Source organism: Rana temporaria, chromosome 4 (assembly GCF_905171775.1).
Source record: "Rana temporaria chromosome 4, aRanTem1.1, whole genome shotgun sequence".
NCBI classification, from domain to species: Eukaryota; Metazoa; Chordata; class Amphibia; order Anura; family Ranidae; genus Rana; species Rana temporaria.
Window position 1 is genome coordinate 419,767,399 of NC_053492.1, and position 24,303 is coordinate 419,791,701.

The following is a 24,303-nucleotide window of genomic DNA, read 5'->3' on the forward strand; positions in this document are numbered from 1 at the left end:
ATTCTACGCCGACCGCAATGGAAGCGCCACCTAGCGGCCAGCATAAATATTGCACCCTAGGATTCGACGGCGCAGGCCGTCGTATCTTAGGCATGTTTAAGTGTATCTCAGTTTGAGAATACATTTAAACATACGACGGGCTTAGATTCGGAGTTACTGATACGCTGGCGTAACTCTTTGAGAATCTGGCCCAGTGAATATACATCCAGCTAGGTGAAGTGTAGGATTGTTCCATTTTATCACATTGGAGAGCTTGGCCTCAGCAGGGAGTACAGAGGTGAGCTGGTCACACTGCGGAGAAACAAACAGAACTTTACCCCCATATCAGACACAGGAGAAGAAGCCAGCCTGATGTTGTAGCTTTTCGTTTGCACGTGTACAATGAAGTTTTTAGTCCGAATCTCTATATTACTACTTAGCCTTGGCTTCATTTGTTTCCGGATAAAGGTGATGAATCTCACATCGTTCCAGCAAACTATGACTACCCTGGCAAGTGAGTATTTCACTTTCATTGAGTATTTAACATTATATTTTGGCTTCCCTGGTTCCTCCTTTCCCCCTCATCAACATGCTAATGAAGTGTTTTGTTTCTATTTTTAATACATACCTTAAAGTGTTACTAAACCCGGGACCCGGCATGCACTATATCTGGTCTCCCACAGTACACAGAACATGGAGATGCAATTATTTTAGTAAATATAAAATACCTTTTCGCTTTAGCAGTATATGTGTGGTTCGTTTTGTTCCGAATTAATATTCAGACGTCTTTTTCAGATATATCCAAATTCCCGAATTACAATATAAACAAATTCTACCGAATGCTCCAAATAACGTAACTAAATTCATCCGAATTTCGGAAACTCGGACTGAAATTCTAATCAAATTTTACATTGAACTCTAACTGCACAAAATACTGAAATCAAAGACTGTGGGGCAGATTCACGTACCTCGGCGCATATTTCCGCCGGGCGCAGCGTATCTAAGATACACTACGCCGCCGTAGTGTATCTTTGGCGACGTAAGGGCGCGGAATTCAAATGGATGTGATGGGGGCGTGTTTTATGTAAATACGTTGTGACCCGACGTAAACAGCGTTTTTTTTTAACGGCGCATTCGCCGTCCGTGGGGGTATCCCAGTGTGCATGCTCGAAATTAAACCGGAACAAGCCAATGCTTACGACGGTGACGTCATTCTACGCAAATCCCTATTCGCGAACGACTTACGCAAACGACGTAAAAAATTCAAAAGGCGACGCGGGAACGAAGGCCATACTTAACATTGAGTAATAGCAGGGGTAACTATACGCCGGAAAAAGCTGAACGCAAACGACGTAAAAAAATGCGCCGGCCGGACGTACGTTCGTGGATCGCCGTAACTAGCTAATTTGCATACTCGAAGCGGAATTCGACGGAAACGCCACCTAGCGGCCGCCGAAATAATGCATCTAAGATCCAACGGCGTACTAAGACGTACGCCTATCGGATTGATCCGAGATGCAGTCGTATCATGTTTTGTAGATACAAAACAAAGATACGACGCGCAAAATTTGAAATTACGCGGCGTATGTTATTGGAGTACCATTTCGAAATAATGCTGTCTTTGTTAAGCCAAAGGTGATTTAAAGAGTCATTGCAATCATTTGAGAAAGATTTTTCTTTTGTTTCTTCACTTCACTGCTTTCAAATCGAAAAAAAATTTAACATTTTAGTTTCGACCGATTAGAAAATGTATAGATTTGAACATTTCTAATCTAAAAAAAACGAAAATTCCTAATACGAATTTCGAATACCAACTGAACGATTCAACCGAATTGAACTAAACAAAATAACTAGATTAACGAATCAAAATGAAACGACAAACCACAGGACCACTTAACTCTCTATAAAAAAAAGGAGTTGTCCCCCCCTCAGGCATGATACTCCTGCGACAGCGGGCAGTTCTACCAGTACCAGACTCGGAGAGACACTCAGGGTTCTATTCCCCAGTCTTCTTAGTCCCCAAGAAGTCGGGAGGATGGAGGCCCGTCCTGGACCTAAAGAGACTGAACAAATATATTTGAATAGGGTGAATGCTCACTCAACGCGGGGAATTTCTTCTTCTTGGGCAGCTTTGGCTCGGGTCTCTCCTGAGACAATTTACAGAGCGGCTAGTTGGTCATCCTTCAACACCTTCATGTCGCACTATAGCCTAGACCCAGCACCCAGCAGTCCTTACCTCCCAAGACTTTGGGAAAAGGACACTGGTGCTATCGGTTCTGTACTTCATTAAACTTATTATTGCAGTACCCTCCCTGTAAGCTAGTTATTTACCATTGGTATGCTGCCATGGAGGCACCAGGAAAACTGAAAATTGAATACTCATCTTTCCGTAATTTTCCTTTCCTGGTGCCTACCCATGGCAGCATACACCCTCCCAGGGGCGTACCCTGCCCCATACCCTGCTCTCCGTCTGCCCCATACCCTGCTCTCTCTCTCTGCCCCATACCCTGCCCTCTCTCTCTGCCCCATACCCTGCTCTCTCTCTCATTGCCCCATACCCTGTTCTCTCTCTCTGCCCCAAACCCTGCCCCATACCCTGCTATCTGCCCCATACTATGCTCTCTCTCTCTGCCACATACCCTGCTCTCTCTCTCTCTGTCCTATACCCTGCTCTCTCCCTCTCTACCCCATACCCTGCTATCTGCCCCATACCCTGCTCTCTCTCTCTCTCTGCCCCATACCCTGCTCTCTCTCTCTCTGCCCCATACCCTGCTATCTGCCCATACCCTGTTCTCTGCCCCATGCCCTGATATCTGCCAATTCCTTGCTCTCTGCCACATGCCCTGATATATTCCCCATGCCCTGATGTCTGCCCATGCCCTGCTCTGTGCCCCCATGCCCTGCTCTTTGCCTCATACTCTGATGTGTGCCCCTGTGGCCTGTTGTCTGCCCTGCTCCATGCCCTAATGTCTGCCCCCATGCCCTGCTCTTTGCCCCATGCTCTACTCTTTGCCCCCATGCCCTGCTCTATGTCCCCATGCCCTGATGTCTTCCCCATGCTCTGATGTCTACCCCATGCCATACTCTGTGCCCCCTTGCCCTGCTCTGTGCCCCCATGCCCTGCTATATACCCTATGCCCTGCTCTATGCCCCCATGCCCTGATGTCTGCCAAATGCTCTGATATCAACCCCATGCCATGCTCTGTGCCCCCTTGCCCTGTTGTCTACCCTATGCCCTGCTCTGTGACCCCATGCCCTAAAGTGTCTGTCCCCATGCCCTGATGTCTGCCCCATGCCCTTATCTGTGCCCCCATGCCCTGATGTCTGCCTTATGCCCTTCTCTCTGCCCCCATGTCCTGATGTCTGCCCCACACCCTGCTCTGTGTCCCATGCCCTACTGTCTGCCCCCATGCCCTGCTGTCTGCCCCCATGCCCTGATGTCTGCCTCCATGCTCTGATGTGTGCCCCCATGCCCTGCTCCTCGCCCCTAGGCCCTGTTGCCTGCCCCTAGGCCCTGCTGTGTGCCCCCATGATGTGTGTGTGTGTGTGTGGCTTGAGTGTAGGCAGGGATACAGGAGGCCCCATGATCTCCTGTTGCCCGGGAGCCCCATGAGTTGTCAGTCCACCCCTGCACCCTCCCTTTTGCATAATCCTATAAGTTCTGAGGACTAGTTACAAGAATGCCTGTGGGTTGGTCGAGGGCGGAGCCATGACCATTGGTATGCTGCCATGGGTAGGCACCAGGAAAGGAAAATTGTGGAAAGGTGAGTATTCAATTTTCCGTTTTTTCGTCATGCACATGTCTAGTATAAAGCAGTCTTGGGACTTCTTTCCAGGGCTGTCTTTAACACAGGGCAAAAGGCATTGTTGTAAGGCCCAAAGCAGCTGCCCCTTGAGCCCACACTGCTCACAAATATTTCATAAGTGGATTTGGGAGGGCACAAGAAAATGTTTGCCCTGGGTCCAATCAATAATAAAAACAGCCCTGCTTCTATCAGTGATTGGTTAAAGCTTGTAGGATGAGTTTTCATTGTACTCTGACTGTCCTATGAGGCTGCAGGACCCCTGATCCTCTGTCTGGGCAGTGCTGATTGGCCCTGTGCTGATCACATGCACTCTCCCAAGAAAAATAAAACTCTCTAGCAATACACACCAAACTAAGCATGCACACTGTCCACAAAGCTCACAGTGTGCAGTGAAATCAGAGTAAGAAATTTTCAGTACAGGAGAGGAGCCTGTGCAACTTTGCAAGACTGAAGGGAAGGCTGGAGTTCAGCCTTAAAATGGGAAAAGTCTAAAATAATAAATAAGTCTGTGATTTTAAAATAATAAATTAGTAAAGTTTACATTGATACAAATGGTATGAACATGCGTGGTCAGTGTTGAAGCCTCTGCAGTGTTTTGTTTTTCTTTTCATCCCTTTTCTACCTGAGATTAGCAGCATGTTTTCTACATCAGACAGCCCCCGTCTTTCTCTATAATAAAGAGATAAATGTCAGAATTTTTAATAAGCACGGGAGGTTGGGCGCAATGATCTCTGAATCGCGCCCTTGTCTTGCTGCGGGTGTGTCTTGCGTTTTTTCCCAGAATGCCTCAGATAAGCCTCAGATAAGTCAATGAATTGTTTTTCTATCCTGTATAGATCATCACACGTGCCAAATTGGGTTAGTCACCCGACAGAGAGAACACGCACGCCGAGTACAAAACACAACTGTACACTCCTAGTACAGTGTGCAATCCTCCTACTGTACATTGTATCCCAGGCTTTACCGCACATCCTAACATACCTATCATATCAAAAACAAAATCCTTACTCTGCAAAAAATGGATCTACTCGCAGGATTATCGGATACTAGAACAATGTTACAAGGAGGGCTCAGAAAAAAAAAACAGTCGGCCAGATTCAGATAGAGATACGACGGCGTATCTCCAGATACGCCGTCGTATCTCTGAGTTCCGTCGGTCGGATCTCTGCGGCTGATTCATAGAATCAGGTTCCGCATAGATCTCCCTAAGATCCGACAGGTGTAAGTGACTTACACCATCGGATCTTAGGCTGCAATCTCACGCTGGCCACTAGGTGGCGCTTCCGTTTGTATACACAAGGAATATGCAAATGAGGAGTTACGCCGATTCAGATGCGGACGCCTGCCCGTCGTTTTTTTTTTACGTCGTTTGCGTTCGGCTTTTTCCGGCGTATAGTTTCCCCTGCTATATGCGGTGTATCCTATGTTAAGTATGGCCGTCGTTCCCGGGTCGAATTTTGAATTTTTTACGTAGTTTGCGTAAGTCATTCGCGAGTACGGATGGCCGTAATTTACGTTCACGTCGAAACCAATGACGTCCTAGCAATGCACGCTGGGAAATTTAGCGGACGGCGCATGCGCAGTTCGTTCTGCACAGGGACGCACCTGATTTAAATTCTACACGCCCCCCTAGCCGCGGAATTCCGCCGGGGGATTTACGATACGCCGCCGCAACTTTAGAGGCAAGTGCTTTCTGAATTAAGCACTTGCCTCTAAAACTTGCGCCGGCGGATCGTAAATCAGATAGGTTACGCGGATCTAAAGACTATCATATATGTCATTTTTTTTTTTGTCATTAGTTACACTGTAGCCACTTTGCTACCAGAGTCAATTTTCTATTTTTGCACACGTTAACCACTTCAATACCGTGCACTTTTACCCCCCCCCCCCTATCCAGGACAATTTTCAGCTTTCAGCGCTGTCACACTTTGAATGACAGTCATGCAACACTGTACCCAAATGAAACTAGAGCTTTATTTTGGGGGTATTTAATCACCACTGTGTTTTTTTTTTGCCAAATAAACAAACCTGTTTCTGTTATATAATTTAGCAAATACATAATTGTTCTTCATTAACCACTTAAGGACCGCCTAACGCCAATATACGTTGGCAGAATGGCACGGCTGAGCACAATCACGTAAAGGGTACGTCCCCTTTAAGTGCTTGAAGCTCCGTGACCGCGGCCGCGGTACCCGATCACCGCCGGTGTCCCGCGATCGGTCACAGGAGCTGAAGAACGGAGAGAGGTGTGTGTAAACACACCTTCCCCGTTCTTCACAGTGGCACTGTCAGAGATCGTCTGTTCCCTGATATAGGGAAAGACGATCAATGATGTCACACATCCAGCCCCGCCCCCCTACAGTTAGAAACACATACGAGGTCACACTTAACCCCTACAGCACCCCCTAGTGGTTAACTCCTAAACTGCAATTGTCATTTTCACAGTAATCAGTGCATTTTTATAGCACTTTTCGCTTTGAAAATGACAATGGTCCCAAAAATGTGTCAAAATTTTCTGATGTGTCCGCCATAATGTCACAGTCATGAAAAAAATCGCTGATCGCCGCCATTAATAGTAAAAAATAAATTATTAATACAAATGCCATAAAACTATCCCCAATTTTGTAAACGCTATAAATTTTGCGCAAACCAATCGTTAAATGTTTATTGCGATTTTTTTTACCAAGAATAGGTAGAAGAATACGTATCGGCCTAAACTGAGGGAAAAAAATATATATTTTTTGGGGATATTTATTATAGCAAAAAGTTAAAAATATTGAATTTCTTTCAAAATTGTCGCTTTATTTTTGTTTATAGCGCCAAAAATAAAAACCGCAGAGGTGATCAAATACCACCAAAAGAAAACTCTATTTGTGGGAAAAAAAGGATGCCAATTTTGTTTGGGAGCCACTTCGCACGACCGCGCAATTGTCAGTTAAAGCGACGCAGTGCCGAATCGCAAAAAGGGGCATAATGGTCCGGGTCTTAAGTGGTTAAACCTTTAAAACCCCTTTAATTTCGGCCAAAATGTATTCTGCTAAATTTCTTTGGTGAAAATAACCCAAATCAGCATATCATATTTAATCCGTAGGAAAGTTATACAGTCCACAAACTATGATATATATATGAAAATTGATTAATCCTGATGTACTGAATGCCTATCTCATTTTTTGAGGCCCAAAAATGTCAGGACAGTACAAATATCCCCCAAACTACCCCCTTTTGGAATATAGACAGTCCAAGGTATTTAGTAAGGGGCTTGGCGATTTTTTTGAATTTGTAATTTGTTGTCATAATTTTTTGGAAAAGAAAGAGATTTTAATTGTTTTTTTTTGTTTGTTTTTTAACCAAAAATATTTAGAAGAATATATATCGGCCTAAACTGGAGAATAAATGTTTTTATATATATATATATATATATATATATATATATATATATATATATATATTTGGGGGGATATTTTTTTTCAATTGTCGCTCTTTGTTTGTTTATAGCGCAAAAAATAAAAACCGCAGAGGTGATAAAATACCACCAAAAGAAAGCGCTATTTGTGGGAAAAAGGGACGTTAATTTTGTTTGAGTACAACGTCGCACGACCGCGCAACTGTCGGTTAAAGCGACGCGGTGCCGTATCGCAAAAAATGGCCTGGTTATGAAGGGGGCAAGTCCTTCTGGGGCTGAAGTGGTTAAGCACCCACCTTGTCTCCTTATTATATCATATGCCAGCGTAGAGTTCTGTCCTAACACTAATACAGTATATGTGGTACTACAAGTTCTCTTATAGGAAAGTGAAGTTGTTGTGTCTGTGCACCGCCATCTATTCGGTTTATGGTAGTCGTTGTGTTATAAGGTGCCTGTGTATTGGTATTTAGCAGTTGATGAAATAATCCTGGTAATCCGTTTGTCCTCATTGGCACAGCCCCGGCCCTTTTGTATGACTAATTGTATCTGACCTGATTCCAGGGCCAGCAACTGGTCGAGGGACGTGATGATAATCAGGGCAGACCAGGTCGTGCAGAGAGATGCCAATGACGTAACTCGGTGTGAACCAAGCTGTGTGCCAAGTGTGTGCTTCTACAACTGATTTTTATCACACGTGAGGAAGTCAGCAATTCCTCAGCATGATACATTGCATGCTTACATTGTATGCTCATTGTTGTTGATTTTAATCACATGAACACAGAAAGTCAATTATTAGCATTGTGCAATATGACCATATAGAGGAAAGTTCGGGATAAAATCTGATGCAGCACATTTTTCAGCAACATGCATAAATGTTTTACAGAGCAGTTTGTTATTGCAAGGGATTTTAGTAAACGTTATTGGAGACCCTTACCTGCTTCTGTCCTGTAGATAAGCCATACTAATGCATTTGTTCACTTCTTTCAAGCTGGGTTCACACTGGAGCACGCAGCAGCTCACAGCAGGAGTCCGGTGCGTCTCCATTCAATGTTTCAGGTACGATTTCAGCCCGAATTTGTCGCTGAATTAAGAGGTAAAATGGACCAAAGACATGCAATTTGCACCGAAACCACTGCGGAGATGTGTAAACCAACTCCATAGAGAACCAGTCACAATCTCCCGCTATGCAAATTGCATGCGGGGAAACCCAAAGCAGTAAAATCAGTCTGTATATGCAACATAGCATGTTTGTTATACTCACTGTGCAACTTAATAGGTCAATCCTCTGCTTTGTCTAAAAAGGCTGTTTTATCCTGTATGCACAGATCCCCCATTCCTGCACTGTCTATCTGGGGAAGGCCAGCTAACACAGGCAGAGTGGCTGACCTGCACATGCTCAGTTGTGTCTTTTATGCTGGAGAGAACATTTACTTTGATCAGAGCTAGCCAAGTCACATGATGCATGACATCACACTTGTGGGCGTGTATACAGGCTGCACTTGAAATCTCCTCCTTCCTGAACTCTCGGGACTAGAGAAACTGTACAGTTTATCATGTAACCGTAGTATACAGATCATCCAAAAAGGTATATAGTGGCAATATTTTAAGGTAAAAATAATATTTATAAGCTGTGGGCACTGTCGGGGGGGGGGGGGGGGGGGGGCAGATGAACTATTTTCACACTACTGGGTTTAGTAACACTTTAAAGTAGAACTATAGGCAACACTTTTTTTTTTCATTTTGGATAGAGTGGGTTATAACCCCTGTCAGGTTTTTTTTCCGCCATCTGTTTGCAGAGATTTACCTTCACTTTCTGTTCCATAGGCAAACAGGAAGTGAGAGAAAATACCTGCAAATTAAGGGAATTATTTGGGGACCCCTAGTGTCCTTATTAGAAGAGTTCCCCTCTATTACTTTTGTGGGGACAACCCAAAATTTGGGGTTTTCTTTTACTTTCAATGATAATGGTAAACAGGACAAATATAGAGGGCGCATCTCCTTAACGGAGAGCACAGACAGCAATAAAAACTAACAGGGGGTCTAGTCACTTTATCCAAAACTAAAAAAAATGTGCCTTTAGTTATACTTTAAGTTTTAGTCTAAACACAAGTTTGGGATAATCCTTGGCTATTTGGGCATTTGGGCATTTCCAGGTTTCCTGGTTCAACAGGAACCAAACGTCAGGTTTAGGAGCAGTATTACTACTACTATTGTACATTTCAATTTCCCAATGTCAGATGTTGCTAAAGTGATTGAAGAAGCCTTAGTACTGCAGGATCCCCCCAGGCCTCCCTTATTCTTACCTGAGCCCGATCCGATCCAGCGACGTGCATGAGAGCATCGACTCTCACAGCTGTCACACTCCTCATTGGGCAAATTGATAGCCGTTGGCTCCCGCTGCTGTCAATCAAATGCGGTGACGAGGGAGCGCAGGGGCGTACCAACGCGGGGGTTTCACTCAGGGTGCCACACATTGGGGGGTGTCAGGCTGGTGCTGCTTAGGGGTGTCAGACCGGCACCGCTTATTCACTGGGGGTGTCTGGGCTGGCACCTGACAGTAGCTCATAGTATGTGTGCCCGTGCCAGTTACATATATTTTGGATGGCGCTGGGTTCTGAGCCGCAGTGCACGGAGGTGCTACACGTAACATCACTTGACATCGATGTCAGCATGTTGACATGCGGCCTGCTGCCTGCACGGGCCTGGATTTACTTTAAAAGGGAAGTATTTTTTTGTTATTATTATACTTACCTAGGTAGATGCAGCATAGGTCTGATGCTGCATCTGTCCCTCTGTGCCTCTAACACTGAGAACCAACCGATCGGACACCGTTGATCGCTCGGTTCTCACAGCTTCGTGAGTAGAGAGCTGCTGACTGTGAGCCAGCAGCTCTCTGCTCTGCCCCCCCCCCATGCTCACTGAAGAACTGAGCTGTGGAGGGGGCGGGAGCGGCCGGGTCAGACTCTCAGCAGTTCACTGAGAAGAAGGTGCCAGTCTAAGGTTTCTATGGTCGTGATGGCGCCCGAGTGTAACGCCGTCAGCGTTACTTCCTCCTCATGGAGCGCAGACTTGTCACTTATGACAGTTGCGCTCCATTCAGATACACGTCCGCGTCACTTCCGGTGCGCGGACGTCTGCGCTCCACGTTGGAACGCGGAAGTGCGTTCCAACGTGCGGCGCTCAGCTCAGCCACTGCCCGGGCTATTTAAACTCCCGGGGATGGCGGCAGGGTGTTCGGATATTCCTGTTGGACCCTGCCGCCATCTGGGAAACCCTGGACAAGCTACAGACTCGCTGTAGCACCTCTCTCCACTACTTACTCCTCCAAAGTCTCCTGTGTTTCACTATCCTGCTGGATACCATCACCACCTGTGCGGACTCCCTGGTATAGATTACCTCCTGAACTGCAAGTATATTTAAATACCAAACTACTGCTGTATATAGATACCACCACCACCTGTGCAGACATTCCGGTACAGACTACCTCCTAAAACCGCAAGTATACTTGAACCCAGCTATTACAATAACATTGATTCCTAGTATATTCCAGAACTGTGTCTCTTACCTTATACTTGTTATTATATACTAGCACCAGATACAGCAGACATATTTCACTCTATTGGTACCAGTGTGGAGATATCCTACATGTAATACTACTATCCTGATTGTTGAATCTACTTAGACAAAGACTTATACTTGTAGTATCCAGATTGTTCTCATTAGTTAAGCTTAAGAGGAATTAAGCTATTACTCTTGTGTTTTGTTCCACAGAGGATATGATGATATAACCCCAAACTCTTATTGTTCAGTGAGAGTGATCTGGTGGTTCATTTCTGATAAGCCTCTACAGCTGCGGTCTAATCTCATATAGAGTCCTCTCACTGTCAGGGTCATAACATAATATCCGAACCCAAAAAGATAAAGGATATAATTACATATATCTTTTAAATGGATCCAGCTGACCTTGCAAATCATTTAGTTGCACTCTCTCAAAGAGTTGATAATCTTACTAACAACATGAATGAGTTACGTATGCAGAATGATGCTTTAAGAGATCAAAATCTGGCACAAGCCAGGCAAAGACCTGAACCAAAGGCCTGTTCACCGGAACCATTTTTTGGAGATAGAAAAAATTACAGACAATTCATTAGTTCATGTCGATTGATGTTTGAACTACAGCCACGTACTTATCATTCTGATAGGATAAAGATCCTTACATTAATTTCTTTTCTTAAAGGTGAGCCCAGGGTATGGGCGGACACCTATGTAGAAGAACACGGAGATCTCTTAGGAGATTTTGACACATTTCTTGATGAGATGTCTTTGTTATATGAAGATCCCAACAAACAGTTAACAGCTGAGAATTCAATCAGGAGTCTTAGACAGGGAAGGCGTCCTGTTGAAGATTTTATTTCAGAATTCAAATGTTGGTGCAGAGAAACTCAATGGTCTGATATTTCTCTCAGAAACCAGTTCCGTTTGGGTTTATCTGAAGCTATGAAGGATGAGTTAGCCCGTGTTGACCTACCCACTACTTTGGAAGATCTTATGCACCTCTCGGTCACTATTGATCGTCGCCTTCGCGAAAGAAAGACCGAACGTGCCACTACCTATTCTGTCACTCCCTTCAGGAGATCTAGATCACCTCCCAAAGATTCTCCAATGGATCTTAGTGTTATTAAAGGACCTTTAACCTCTGCAGAGAAACAGCGTCGCAGAGCTAACAATCTTTGCCTATATTGCTCTGCTCCTGACCACATCGTTTCCACCTGCCCTCTTCTCAAGAAGAATTCAGAAGGTAATTTCTCCCACATTAATAAATTAAATTCACCCGGAACCATATCTAATCATTATATTTTTGTTCCTCTCACCCTACAGTGGGATCAAGGAAAGATTTCCATTGAAGCAATGGTCGACAGCGGCGCATGTGGCAACTTCATTGACTCAAATGTTGTAAAAGCAAATAAAATTCCCAGTGTGTTAAAGCAGATTCCAGTGTCACTCACATTTATTGATGGTTCTAACTCTTCTTTCGGTCCAGTTACATCTCAGACAGTTCCTTTAATAGTTTCTTGTGCCAATGGCCACACAGAGACTCTCAATTTTGATATTATTTCATCTCCAGTTTTCCCTATAGTTTTAGGTTTACCATGGTTGCATCTTCATCAGCCTACTATTCTTTGGCCCACAAGATCTCTTTCTTTACAGTCTACTTACTGTACAGAATTTTGTCATCCTCCATGTATCATCTCCTTCTCAGAGATTCATCCTACTAATTTACCAGATTACTTACAAGATTTTGCTGATGTGTTCAGTAAGACTAACGCGGAGAAACTCCCTCCACATAGGATTTACGATTGTCCTATTGACTTAATTCCTGACAGTCCTATCCCTACTGCTCGGATCTACCCCCTTTCTCAACCAGAGCTTATACACCTAAAAGATTACTTGGATGAGAACCTTAAAAAAGGATTTATAAGGCCCTCCACTTCTTCTGCCAGTGCAGCTCTATTTTTTGTAAAAAATAAGGATGGATCACTTCGACCGATAATAGATTATCGATCCCTCAATAACATCACAGTAAAGAATAGATATCCATTACCACTCATTCCAGAGCTTATTGAAAGGTTACAGACAGCTAGGATCTACACAAAGCTGGACCTTAGAGGTGCTTATAATCTTATAAGGATTCGCTCTGGAGATGAGTGGAAAACTGCTTTTAAAACTCGATACGGGCTTTTCGAGTACTGTGTAATGCCTTTCGGTTTATGTAATGCCCCAGCAACTTTTCAGTGGTTTATTAACGATATTTTTCATGATCTGCTTGACATTTGTGTTGTTATCTACTTAGATGACATATTAATTTATTCTGATACTCTCGAGGAACATCACAAACATGTGCGTTGGATTCTGGAGAGACTCAGAATTCCCTCTCTATACGCAAAACTTGAGAAGTGCGTCTTCAGTCAGACTACTATCTCCTTTCTTGGTTATCAGATCACTCCAGATGGAGTTCAGATGGACCATACTAAAGTGGATTGCATTTTGTCTTGGCCTTCTCCCCAGACCAGGAAGGCCCTTCAGAGATTCCTTGGATTCTCTAATTATTATAGAAAATTCATTAAAAATTTCTCATCAATTGTGAGACCACTTACTAGTCTAACCAGTTCTAAGATACCTTTCATTTGGTCCAAGGAAGCACAGAAATCATTTGAAACACTTAAGCTTAGTTACTCTTCAGCTCCCATTCTCCAACTCCCCAATCCAATGTTTCATTTTACGTTGGAAGTTGATGCTTCACATTTTGCCTTGGGTGCTGTACTTTCCCAACGACCCACATTATCACATCCACTACATCCTGTTGCCTTTTATTCCAGAACTTTATCACCAGCTGAAAAAAACTATCCGATTGGAGAAAAGGAACTGTTAGCAATAAAGGACGCTCTCGCAAACTGGAGACACCTTCTGGAGGGTTCTACACACCCTATCACTATCCTCACTGACCATCGTAATTTACAGCATCTCAAAACTTGTAAAACTCTTTCTGCCCGTCAAGTCAGATGGAGTTTATTTTTTGATCGTTTTGATTTTGTCATTTCATACCTCCCCGGTACTCAAAATATCAAAGCAGATTCTCTATCTCGTATGAATGAAGATCAATCCATGGACATTCCACCACTTTCCATTATTCCTTCCAACCGAATTATTGGAACAACTTTGACATTCGATAAATTGCTCATTCAAACTCTTTCTAAAGATAAATCTTAACTCCCTAAAGGTCTACAACAGCAGTCTAATGGACTATTTACTTTCAACGACAAGATCTACGTTCCACCAAGTTTACAACTCACACTATTAAAACAACTCCACGATGCCCCACTTGCAGGTCATCCTGGTATTAGTAAAACCATTCTTTTACTGAAGAGAAGTTATTGGTGGCCCCATATGACAAAGACTGTTCATGATTATGTGAGTTCTTGCCACACTTGTGCAATCAACAAACATTCGAGGAAACCACCCTATGGGTTATTAACCTCCATCCCAATACCTGACAGACCTTGGGATGTTATATCTATGGATTTCATAGTAGACCTTCCTAGATCAAATGGATTTAACACCATCATGGTCACTGTTGACATATTAACCAAGATGGCCCACTTTGTACCTTTGAAAAAGTTACCTACTTCTCAAGAAACAGCAAGGGCTTTTTTATCTAATATTCTTAAATTGCATGGCCTTCCATCCCAAATCATTTCGGATCGTGGGTCACAGTTTATTTCCAAGTTTTGGAGAGCCCTTTGCCAAACCTTACAAATAGATCATCGTAGATCTACTGCTTATCATCCCCAAACAAATGGGCAAACGGAACGTGTTAACCAAACTCCTGAGCAATATTTGCGCTGTTATTGCACCCATCTTCAAGATGACTGGGTTGACTTACTTCCACATGCAGAGTTTGCATATAACAATGCTTCCAATTCATCTTCTCAGTTTTCACCCTTTTACGCAAATTATGGGTTTCATCCTAATAGTTTACCTTCTACTTTTTCTCCAAGTAATGTTCCGGCTGTTGAGAATTTCTTATCAACCATAAAAAACACTCTAAACACTCTTCGTTCTAATCTAAAGACTGCTCAAATTAGACAAAAGAAATATTACGACTCTCATAGAACAATATCACCTCCATACAAAATTGGAGATTTGGTATGGTTATCCACTCGGAATTTACGACTTAATATTCCTTCAAAAAAGCTTGGTCGTCAATATACAGGACCTTTCTCAATTTCTCATGTAATAAATAAAAATGCTGTTAGATTACTTCTACCTCCAGATTGGAAGATTCATCCATCTTTTCATGTTTCACTAATCAAGCCTTATAAATCTAACCCTTTTCCAAATAGAGATCCACAACCTCCTCCTCCAATTCAAGTTTTTGGTGAAACTGAATATCAGGTAGAGAAGATTCTTGATTCTAGGAAAAGAGGATCCTCTATTCAATATTTGATTCGTTGGAAAGGCTATTCTCCCACAGATGATTCCGGGGAATGTTCTTCAAATATTCATGCTCCTCGGCTCATTAAGCAGTTTCATCATAAATATCCTGATAAACCATGTCTCACTGGGCGCTCCGGAGGTGCCCCCTTGAGGAGGGGGGTATGTAACGCCGTCAGCGTTACTTCCTCCTCATGGAGCGCAGACTTGTCACTTATGACAGTTGCGCTCCATTCAGATACACGTCCGCGTCACTTCCGGTGCGCGGACGTCTGCGCTCCACGTTGGAACGCGGAAGTGCGTTCCAACGTGCGGCGCTCAGCTCAGCCACTGCCCGGGCTATTTAAACTCCCGGGGATGGCGGCAGGGTGTTCGGATATTCCTGTTGGACCCTGCCGCCATCTGGGAAACCCTGGACAAGCTACAGACTCGCTGTAGCACCTCTCTCCACTACTTACTCCTCCAAAGTCTCCTGTGTTTCACTATCCTGCTGGATACCATCACCACCTGTGCGGACTCCCTGGTATAGATTACCTCCTGAACTGCAAGTATATTTAAATACCAAACTACTGCTGTATATAGATACCACCACCACCTGTGCAGACATTCCGGTACAGACTACCTCCTAAAACCGCAAGTATACTTGAACCCAGCTATTACAATAACATTGATTCCTAGTATATTCCAGAACTGTGTCTCTTACCTTATACTTGTTATTATATACTAGCACCAGATACAGCAGACATATTTCACTCTATTGGTACCAGTGTGGAGATATCCTACATGTAATACTACTATCCTGATTGTTGAATCTACTTAGACAAAGACTTATACTTGTAGTATCCAGATTGTTCTCATTAGTTAAGCTTAAGAGGAATTAAGCTATTACTCTTGTGTTTTGTTCCACAGAGGATATGATGATATAACCCCAAACTCTTATTGTTCAGTGAGAGTGATCTGGTGGTTCATTTCTGATAAGCCTCTACAGCTGCGGTCTAATCTCATATAGAGTCCTCTCACTGTCAGGGTCATAACACCGAGCTTGGGCCAGCTCTGTGACATCAGCACAGAGCGGACTTCAGCCTGCTCTCTGCTAAAAAGAATTGCTTCAACTGACTTCATCTGCAGATCGAAGTTCCCTTTGATCTGTAGATGAATAAACAAAAAGATACAAAATCTATTTTTTTTTTTTTGACAGCTCCTATTGCCGGGACTTCATTTGTACTTCAGCTGCCAACAGGGGAACCCCACTGACAGCTGACAGAGTCATTCTTTGTTAAGGAAGCAGCGGTCCGCTCCTTAACAAACGGTTGTTGCCGGACCGAGCCTGAAAGTATCAGTTTTGTGTTTTGGAGCATTTGCACGAGTACCGTTACTCATACAAATGCTTAGTATCGCCACAGATACCGGTATCAGAGCAACCCTAATGTAATGTAATTTCCCATATCTGTTCTGGGTGGAATGACTTTAGGCCCCGTACTCACGACCAAACATGTCTGCTAAAACTGGTCCGCGGACCATTTTCGGGCGGATCGGACAGGTTTCCAGGAGGACAACTGTTTCCTGGACTTGCTTTAAAACAGTCCGCTGGAAACCTGTCCACCCGGACATGTACGGTCGTCTGTACAGACCTACCGTACATGTCCGGCCGCCCGCCATCCCTTGCATGCGTCGAATGACTTCGACGCATGCGTGGAAGCATTTTAAAGGCAGGCCGCCCACGTCGCCGCGTCATTGTCGCGGCGACACTGCGTCATCGACGCAGCATCACCGCGGACACGCCCCGCGTATTGTTTACGCGCGGACCTCTGTTCGATGGTGTGTATAGCCATCGAACAGAAGTCCCCGGGCAGTCCCCGGGCAGACATGTCAGATGAAAACGGTCCGCAAACCGGTTTCATCGGACATGTCTGCTCGTGAGTACTCGGCCTTAGAGTTTACTTCCTTCTTTATATCATGAAAACAGTTTCATGATATATGGTGATAAAACTGTTACATTCTGAAGTATTATTTTAGGTGGAAAAAAAACGAAGGAAAAACGACTGCTCTGGACTCGGAGAAACATTGTAAATTGATATGTATTGCTTCCACCAAAGATGTCGTATTCACCATGCTATAGCCACAGCTTGCCCCTTTTACTTCCTTAGATTCTGTAATCTTTTTTTAAAGAAATGTCTCTACAAATCACTGTCAGCTTATTAACCACTTCAGCCCCAGAAAGATTTACCCCCTTAATGACCAGGCCATTTTTTGCGATACGGCACTGCGTTAATTTACCCAAATAAAATTGATGTCCTTTTTTTTCCCACAAATAGAGCTTTCTTTTGGTGGTATTTGATCGTCTTTGCGGTTTTCATTTTTTGCGCTATAAACAAAAAAAGACTGACAATTTTGAAAAAAAAACAAACAATATTTTTTACTTTTTACTATAATACATATCCAATAAAACAAAATGTAAAAAAACTAATTTCTTCATCAGTTTAGGCCAATATGTATTCTTCTACATATCGACGCATGCGTGGAAGCATTTTAAAGGCAGGCCGCCCACGTCGCCGCGTCATTGTCGCGGCGACACCGCATCATCGACGCAGCGACACCGCGGACACGCCCCGCGTATTGTTTACGCGCGGACCTCTGTTCGATGGTGTGTACAGCCATCGAACAGAAGTCCCCGGGCAGTCCCCGGGCAGACATGTCAGATGAAAACGGTCCGCGGACCGGTTTCATCGGACATGTCTGCTCGTGAGTAATCGGCCTTAGAGTTTACTTCCTTCTTTTTGTAGCTATGATCTGCACAGTAAGGATTTTGTTTTTGATATGATAGGTATGTTAGGATGTGCGGTGCAGCCTGGGATACAATGTACAGTAGGAGGGTTGCACACTGTACTAGGAGGGCACAGTTTATGATTCATATGGTGTCATTATACCAGCTCTCTGTGTTTTGTACTCGGCGTGCGTGTTCTCTCTGTCAGGTGACTAAACCGACTTGGCACATGTGATGATCACAGGATAGAAAAACAATTCTTCCAGTTTCCCTGACTTATGCGAGGCATTCTAGGACGCGCCGTGGTCTACAAAAATGCAAGACACACCCCCAGCAAGACAAAGGCGTCATTCTGGGGTGTGAGGGGAAATGTTATAAAATAGTCAGAGATCTATCTTTATATAGATTATAGAGAAGGCTGGGGGCAGTTTGGTGTTAAAAACATGCAGCTAATGTCAGGTAGGAAACTGATCTACTTCTGAAAAAAACACAACACAGAGGCTTCAACATTTACCACATGTCATTTGTATCAATGTATACTTTACCTATTTATTATTTTGAAATCACAGTAGACTTTAATAGCGGTCAGTAGACCCAAATTGGATCCGAATGTGGCATGGGGGTCCTAGGGACCTGGCCTGGAAGTCATGGGGGAGACAGGCCTTGAGGAGAATAAGACCGATATTACCCAAGATGGGAGCTTACAGGTGTATGTTAACAGACTCAATAAAGGGGAGTGACGGGTCACAAGCAGGTGGGGCCTGATGGCTATTCCACTACTGTACTAATGCAGGGCGGAAAAAGGGGATGCTTGCCCATGGTGTCTACAAAAGAGAGTTAAAGCGGGAGTTCACCCGAAAAACAATTTTTAACATTAGATTGCGGCTCATTTTGTCTAGGGGAATCGGGTGTTTTTTTTTTAAATCGATGCAGTACTTACCGTTTTAGAGATAGATCTTCTCCGCCGCTTCCGGGTATGGTCTTCGGGACTGGGCGTTCCTATTTGATTGACAGGCTTCCGACAGGCTTCCGACGGTCGCATACATCGCGTCAAGAGTAGCCGAAAGAAGCCGAATGTTGGTGCGGCTCTATACGGTGCCTGCGCACCGACGTTCGGCTACTTTCAGAAAATCATGACGGGATGTATGCGACCGTCGGAAGTCTGTCGGAAGCCTGTCAATCAAATAGGAATGCCCAGTCCCGCAGCCCATCCCCGGAAGTGGCGGAGAAGATCGCTCTCTAAAACGGTAAGTACTGCTTCGATTTAAAAAAAACACCCGATTCCCCTTGACAAAATGAGCCTCAATCTAATGTTAAAAATTAAGTTTTTGGGTGAACCTCCACTTTAAGAGAGAACAGTATGACTATGTAAGATGTAAGAGGAGTGCCTCTATAACGCTACCTCAAGCATTTGCCCTAGGTTTGCCACTTTTTCTTCAAGCCAACCCTGAACACTTTAGCGGCGCACAGGAAAATACATCTTTTTAGCATATACTATAGGATTGTAACAGACCTGAGATACCTTTGGGCACGCCAAAGAGAATACTAATGCAGTGTGCATAGTGTCCCCTCACCCTCCTGTCAGGCCCTGTACCAAGCCACATTCTTGTCTGAATATTGTGTCTGGGTTTCAACCCGGAAACGTGATTCAAAACCTGAACTGGGTGAATCCCGGACAGGTGGCAACCCTAGTTTGCCCACAGCCTGACAGTTCATGCCCCGCCTGTTTCATTCATTGTATTTCAGTTCTATCAATTATGGACATTTAGCATTACATGTTTCCTAGGGCAGTATGCATGCAAATATAGTCTGCCTAGGTAGGAATGACCACTCCTTCAAAGTGAAATCCACCCATCAAAGCATAATAATAATTTTGAAATGTGCAAAATTCCCCCCATGCCTACTGCTTGCATCAGGGCTGTGAAGTACTGAGGCAGGGTGCGGGGATGTTTTCTGGAAGCTAGCACCAACCCAGATTCTTCCATCTGCCATGATCTGCCTGCTTTACATCAAGAAGCACAGAGACCCAGAGATGACATTGCCGGCTTTAAAATAAGGTATGTATTAAAAAGAACAAAGTTTTATTAAAAAATATTATTAGCATGCTGATGAATGGGGAAATGAGGAACAAGGGAAGGCAAAATATAAATAGAATAAACTAAAGGGGTTGTAAAGGTAATTTTTTTCCCCCTAAATAGCTTAAAGTGGAGTTCCACCCATTTTTTTTATGTTTGTCTGTGCTGCATGCCCTAATCTCATAGTGTTCAGAATGGACAATTTGTATTTATTTTGTTGCTTATAAATACCTTTATTTTGTAGTCCTTCATTACTTCCTCCTCCTTATTAGCCTAGGCTATTAAGTCACAAGGCTATTCGCAAGGGTTTCTGGGATAGGCATCATGTGTCCCAGTAGTCCTTGCAAATAGCCTATTTGCATAGTGAAGGGGCGGCAACTTCCTCTGACACTCCCGTTGCTATGGAAACCTGACTGAAACCTATTACATCGCTTGTGCAGCACTGAGCATGTACGAGATCTGCAAGGCTGAAATCCAGGAAGTCATACATTCTGGCTTCATGATGCCCACACTTAAGATGGCCACGGTCTATTTCTAGATTATAAACTAACTAAATGCTCTAACAACCTAACAAAACGAACCTTAGTTTACAGACTAACTTTACTAGACTACATTAAGCTTGTGTATTACAGGGGTATTTATATTTAAAAAGTGAAATTGTGGGTGGAACTCCCCTTTAAGGACATTTAAAAGCAAAATGGAAGGATGAGGTAAGTGAAGGAGGACTGCACTAAGGTAAAGGAAGCTATTTAGGGAAAATAAATTGTACCTTTACAACCCCTTTAAGCTTTAATCCTTTTGTATAACTGTGTACCTACAATTTTTGAAGTAGCATATTTAGGGGGGGCTCAAAACAAAAATGTTCTGCCAGATGTCTGGGATGGCATGCAAACCTGCAAACTGAAGATTGCATCCCTTTCCTCCTCTAAGGCTGCTGTGAGTTGTGTTGCACATGGCTAGCAGTGACTAGAAGAATAGAGTGCCCTCGTCTACCTTTTGCTGTACATGGAGAATACCTGTGTGCATACCTCCCAACCCGCCCGGATTCTGTGGGAACTTCACGCACAGACTGCATCCTCCCGCAGTCCCGCGAAGTGGTTAACTTTCCCGCACAGGAAGGAGAAGAAACGTTCTGAGGGGAGACATGCGAGGAGAACTGACAGGCTGTGTAGTGGTGAGTGGCAAGAACTTCACATCCATCCACGTCAACCCCCCCCCCCCCGCTCACCCATGATCGTCGCCCCCCGCGATCGTCCGCCCCCCGCGATCGTCCGCCCCCCCCGCTGAACAACTTTCAACTTCGATTGGCCGCAGTGGATCGTTAAAATGTTGGGAGGTATGCCTGTGTCACCCATTGCAAGCAAACAATGTTAAAGGACAATCTTATGTAAAGTGAACTTGTCCTTTAAATAACCCCCTTACCACCCCCCCCCCCAACCACACTCAGTGACAGCATAGTTAAATTATTATCATTATTCCTGTTTTTCAATGTACAGCCCTGCCACAGTCGCATTAAGTCTTATTGGTGGTCTCAGCTCACGGTGCCCCCCAGTAATTTAGTGGAGTAAGGAGCATATTTAAACTGTAGGTATTGCCAAAACGTTTTTTTTTTTAGTAGTGGGGGGTTAACCCCCTGTAGGGTAGAGGTACTGAAGTGCGTAGTGTAATTCCCCAAACTAGTTTATTAGGCCGTGTACACACGATCGGTTAAACCGATGAGAATGGTCTGATGGACCGTTTTCATCGGTCAAAACCGATCGTGTGTGGGCGCCATCGGTTAAAAAAAAGCCAACTTGTTTTAAATTTAACCAATGGATTCCTAACCGATAGAAAAAAAACGATCGTTAGTACGCACAACTATGGGTTAAAAATCCACGCATGCTCAGAATCAAGTCGACGCATGCTTGGAGGCATTGAACTTCGTTTTTTTCAGCACGTCATTGTGTTTTACGTCACCGCGTTCTGACACGATCGTTTTTTTTTAACCAATGGTGTTTAGGCGCGACAGGCCATCAGTCAGCTTCATCGGTTAACCGATGAAAACGGTCCATCGGTCCGTTCTCATCGGATGGACTGATTGTGTGTACGCGGCATTAGATGTTGCCACAGGTAGGGCCAGGAGCCCTTGTAGTGAAAGTAGGCAGTATGTTACCTAGGTAGCCCCTAGAGTTCCCCCAGACTAGTGAGTGTAGTATAACATAGATAGTGAGGTAGTAGAAGCCTGCCCCTGCCAATGTATTTTTTTACATAAAAAATTTCTTCCGTCTTCAGGAGATATTGAGAAGGAAACAACGGCTCCAACCATTACCATTGACACGTTCCTACATGTTCAGCAACTCCGAAAAAAGAAACTAAGAAACTTTTGCCACCAGTTTCCAGAATTGAACAACATGAATGCATCAGAAAAAGCGGATCAGCTACTGTCCACCTTGGCTGTCAGCCCTAAACTGTTCATGGTTTACTGTAAACCTTCTGATCTGGTCATTGATGATTGGGAAGAGATGATACGACGTATGGAGGAAAGAGTTGACAAGACCATACAGGGCCCTCTCGTTGAAGGTCAACCCCAGTTGTTTTCCAACAAGCTAGGAGATTACAACACCTCCACATTGAAGCATGTCCTTCGAACTTTCACCAAGGTCCTCTTTGTCAGAGATCCATTTGAAAGGCTTGTATCTAGATACATGGATGGCCATGCTGGAGAGATTCCGTTTGATGAGTTTATCGATGACAGGCTCATCGAAGAGGTTGATGAGGACAGTCTATCTACTGATTCCACGGTTAGCTTGTGTCACCCTTGCTTTATCAGATACGACTACATAGTAACATATGATTTTTTAGAATCTGAACTTTATCACATTGTCCAGAGACTGGGTTTGCCAGGGAAGCTACATTTACCACGGTCTTCCAGGGGAAAGTCTAAATTAACCTCAAGATGGCTGGCAGAGAACTTGTTCCATGGACTGAGCAGACAACTGATAAACCGACTTTCCGTAGCCTACTGGTGCGACTTGGTTGCTTTCTCTCTACATAATAGTTTGCTGTGGAATGGGTCATTTGTCACAATCAGTTAGATTATTATCATCATTGTTAATGTTATTTATTATTGAAAACAGTTTCATGATATATGGTGATAAAACTGTTACATTCTGAAGTATTATTTTAGGTGGAAAAAAACGAAGGAAAAACGACTGCTCTGGACTCGGAGAAACATTGTAAATTGATATGTATTGCTTCCACCAAAGATGTCGTATTCACAATGCTATAGCCACAGCTTGCCCCTTTTACTTCCTTAGATTCTGTGATCTTTTTTTAAAGAAATGTCTCTACAAATCACTGTCAGCTTATTAACCACTTCAGTCCCAGAAAGATTTACCCCCTTAATGACAAGGCCATTTTTTGCGATACGGCACTGCGTTAATTTACCCTAATAAAATTGATGTCCTTTTTTTTCCACAAATACAGCTTTCTTTTGGTGGTATTTGATCATCTCTGCGGTTTTTATTTTTTGCGCTATAAACAAAAAAAGACTGACAATTTTGAAAAAAAAAAACCAATATTTTTTACTTTTTACTATAATACATATCCAATAAAACAAAATGTAAAAAAACGAATTTCTTCATCAGTTTAGGCCAATATGAATTCTTCTATATATTTTTGGTAAAAAATAAATCTCAATAAGCGTATATTGATTGCGCTACGCCGACGTAACATAGAGAGGCAAGTATAGTATTCACAAAGCACTTGCTCCCTAAGTTATGGCGGCGTAACGTAAATGGGCCGGCGTAAGCTCGCTTAATTCAAAGTAGGCAGGTAGTGGGCGTGTTGTATTATAATGAATCGTGACCCCATGTAAATGCATGGCCGTACGAACGGCGCATGCTCAGAATCACGTTGCATATACTCCCTAAGATACGACGGCTCAATGGCAACGACGTGAACGTAACCTACGCCCAGCCCCATTCACGTACGACTTACGTAAACAACATAAAATCCGACAGCAGTTCCGACGTCCATACCCTAAATGACTTAGACCAGCTTTTTGGTGGTTTATCTTTACGCCGGACGTACACCTTACATAAACGGCGTATACTCATGCGACGGGCACAAGTACGGCGTATTTTGGTCATTTGCATATTCAACACGTAAATCAATGGAAGCGGCCAGCGTAAATAGGCACCCAAGATACGATGGCGTAGGAGACTTACGTCGGTCGTAGGAAGCCAAAATTCAGACGTATCTTAGTACAAGAATACGGCGCATAGATACGACGGCGCATCCATG

The 24,303-nt window shown here is 43.7% G+C and overlaps 1 protein-coding gene across 2 annotated transcripts; it reads left to right on the forward strand.

Moving 5' to 3' along the window:
* Window positions 1-237: 237 nt before the first annotated feature.
* On the forward strand, window positions 238-23,397 carry LOC120937823 (carbohydrate sulfotransferase 11-like). Of its 2 annotated transcripts, none has more exons than XM_040351323.1 (2): window positions 238-493; window positions 22,291-23,397. In XM_040351323.1, exons 1-2 carry the CDS (start codon window positions 382-384, stop codon window positions 23,091-23,093), a joined length of 915 nt encoding a protein of 304 aa, XP_040207257.1. In that variant the 5' UTR covers window positions 238-381; the 3' UTR covers window positions 23,094-23,397. The 2 variants fall into 2 exon arrangements, with proteins under 2 accessions (XP_040207257.1, XP_040207256.1); XM_040351322.1 differs by lacking the exon at window positions 238-493 and adding an exon at window positions 20,934-21,193.
* The last annotated feature ends 906 nt before the right edge of the window (window positions 23,398-24,303 follow it).

Excerpts from the sequence above, each read along its gene's own strand:
- LOC120937823 (XM_040351322.1), top strand. The coding sequence starts at position 21,025 with ATGGAGAATACCTGTGTGCATACCTCCCAACCCGCCCGGATTCTGTGG. Across the intron at positions 21,194-22,290 it reads AACTGACAGGCTGTGTAGTG|GAGATATTGAGAAGGAAACA; the intron begins GTGAGTGGCAAG and ends TTCCGTCTTCAG.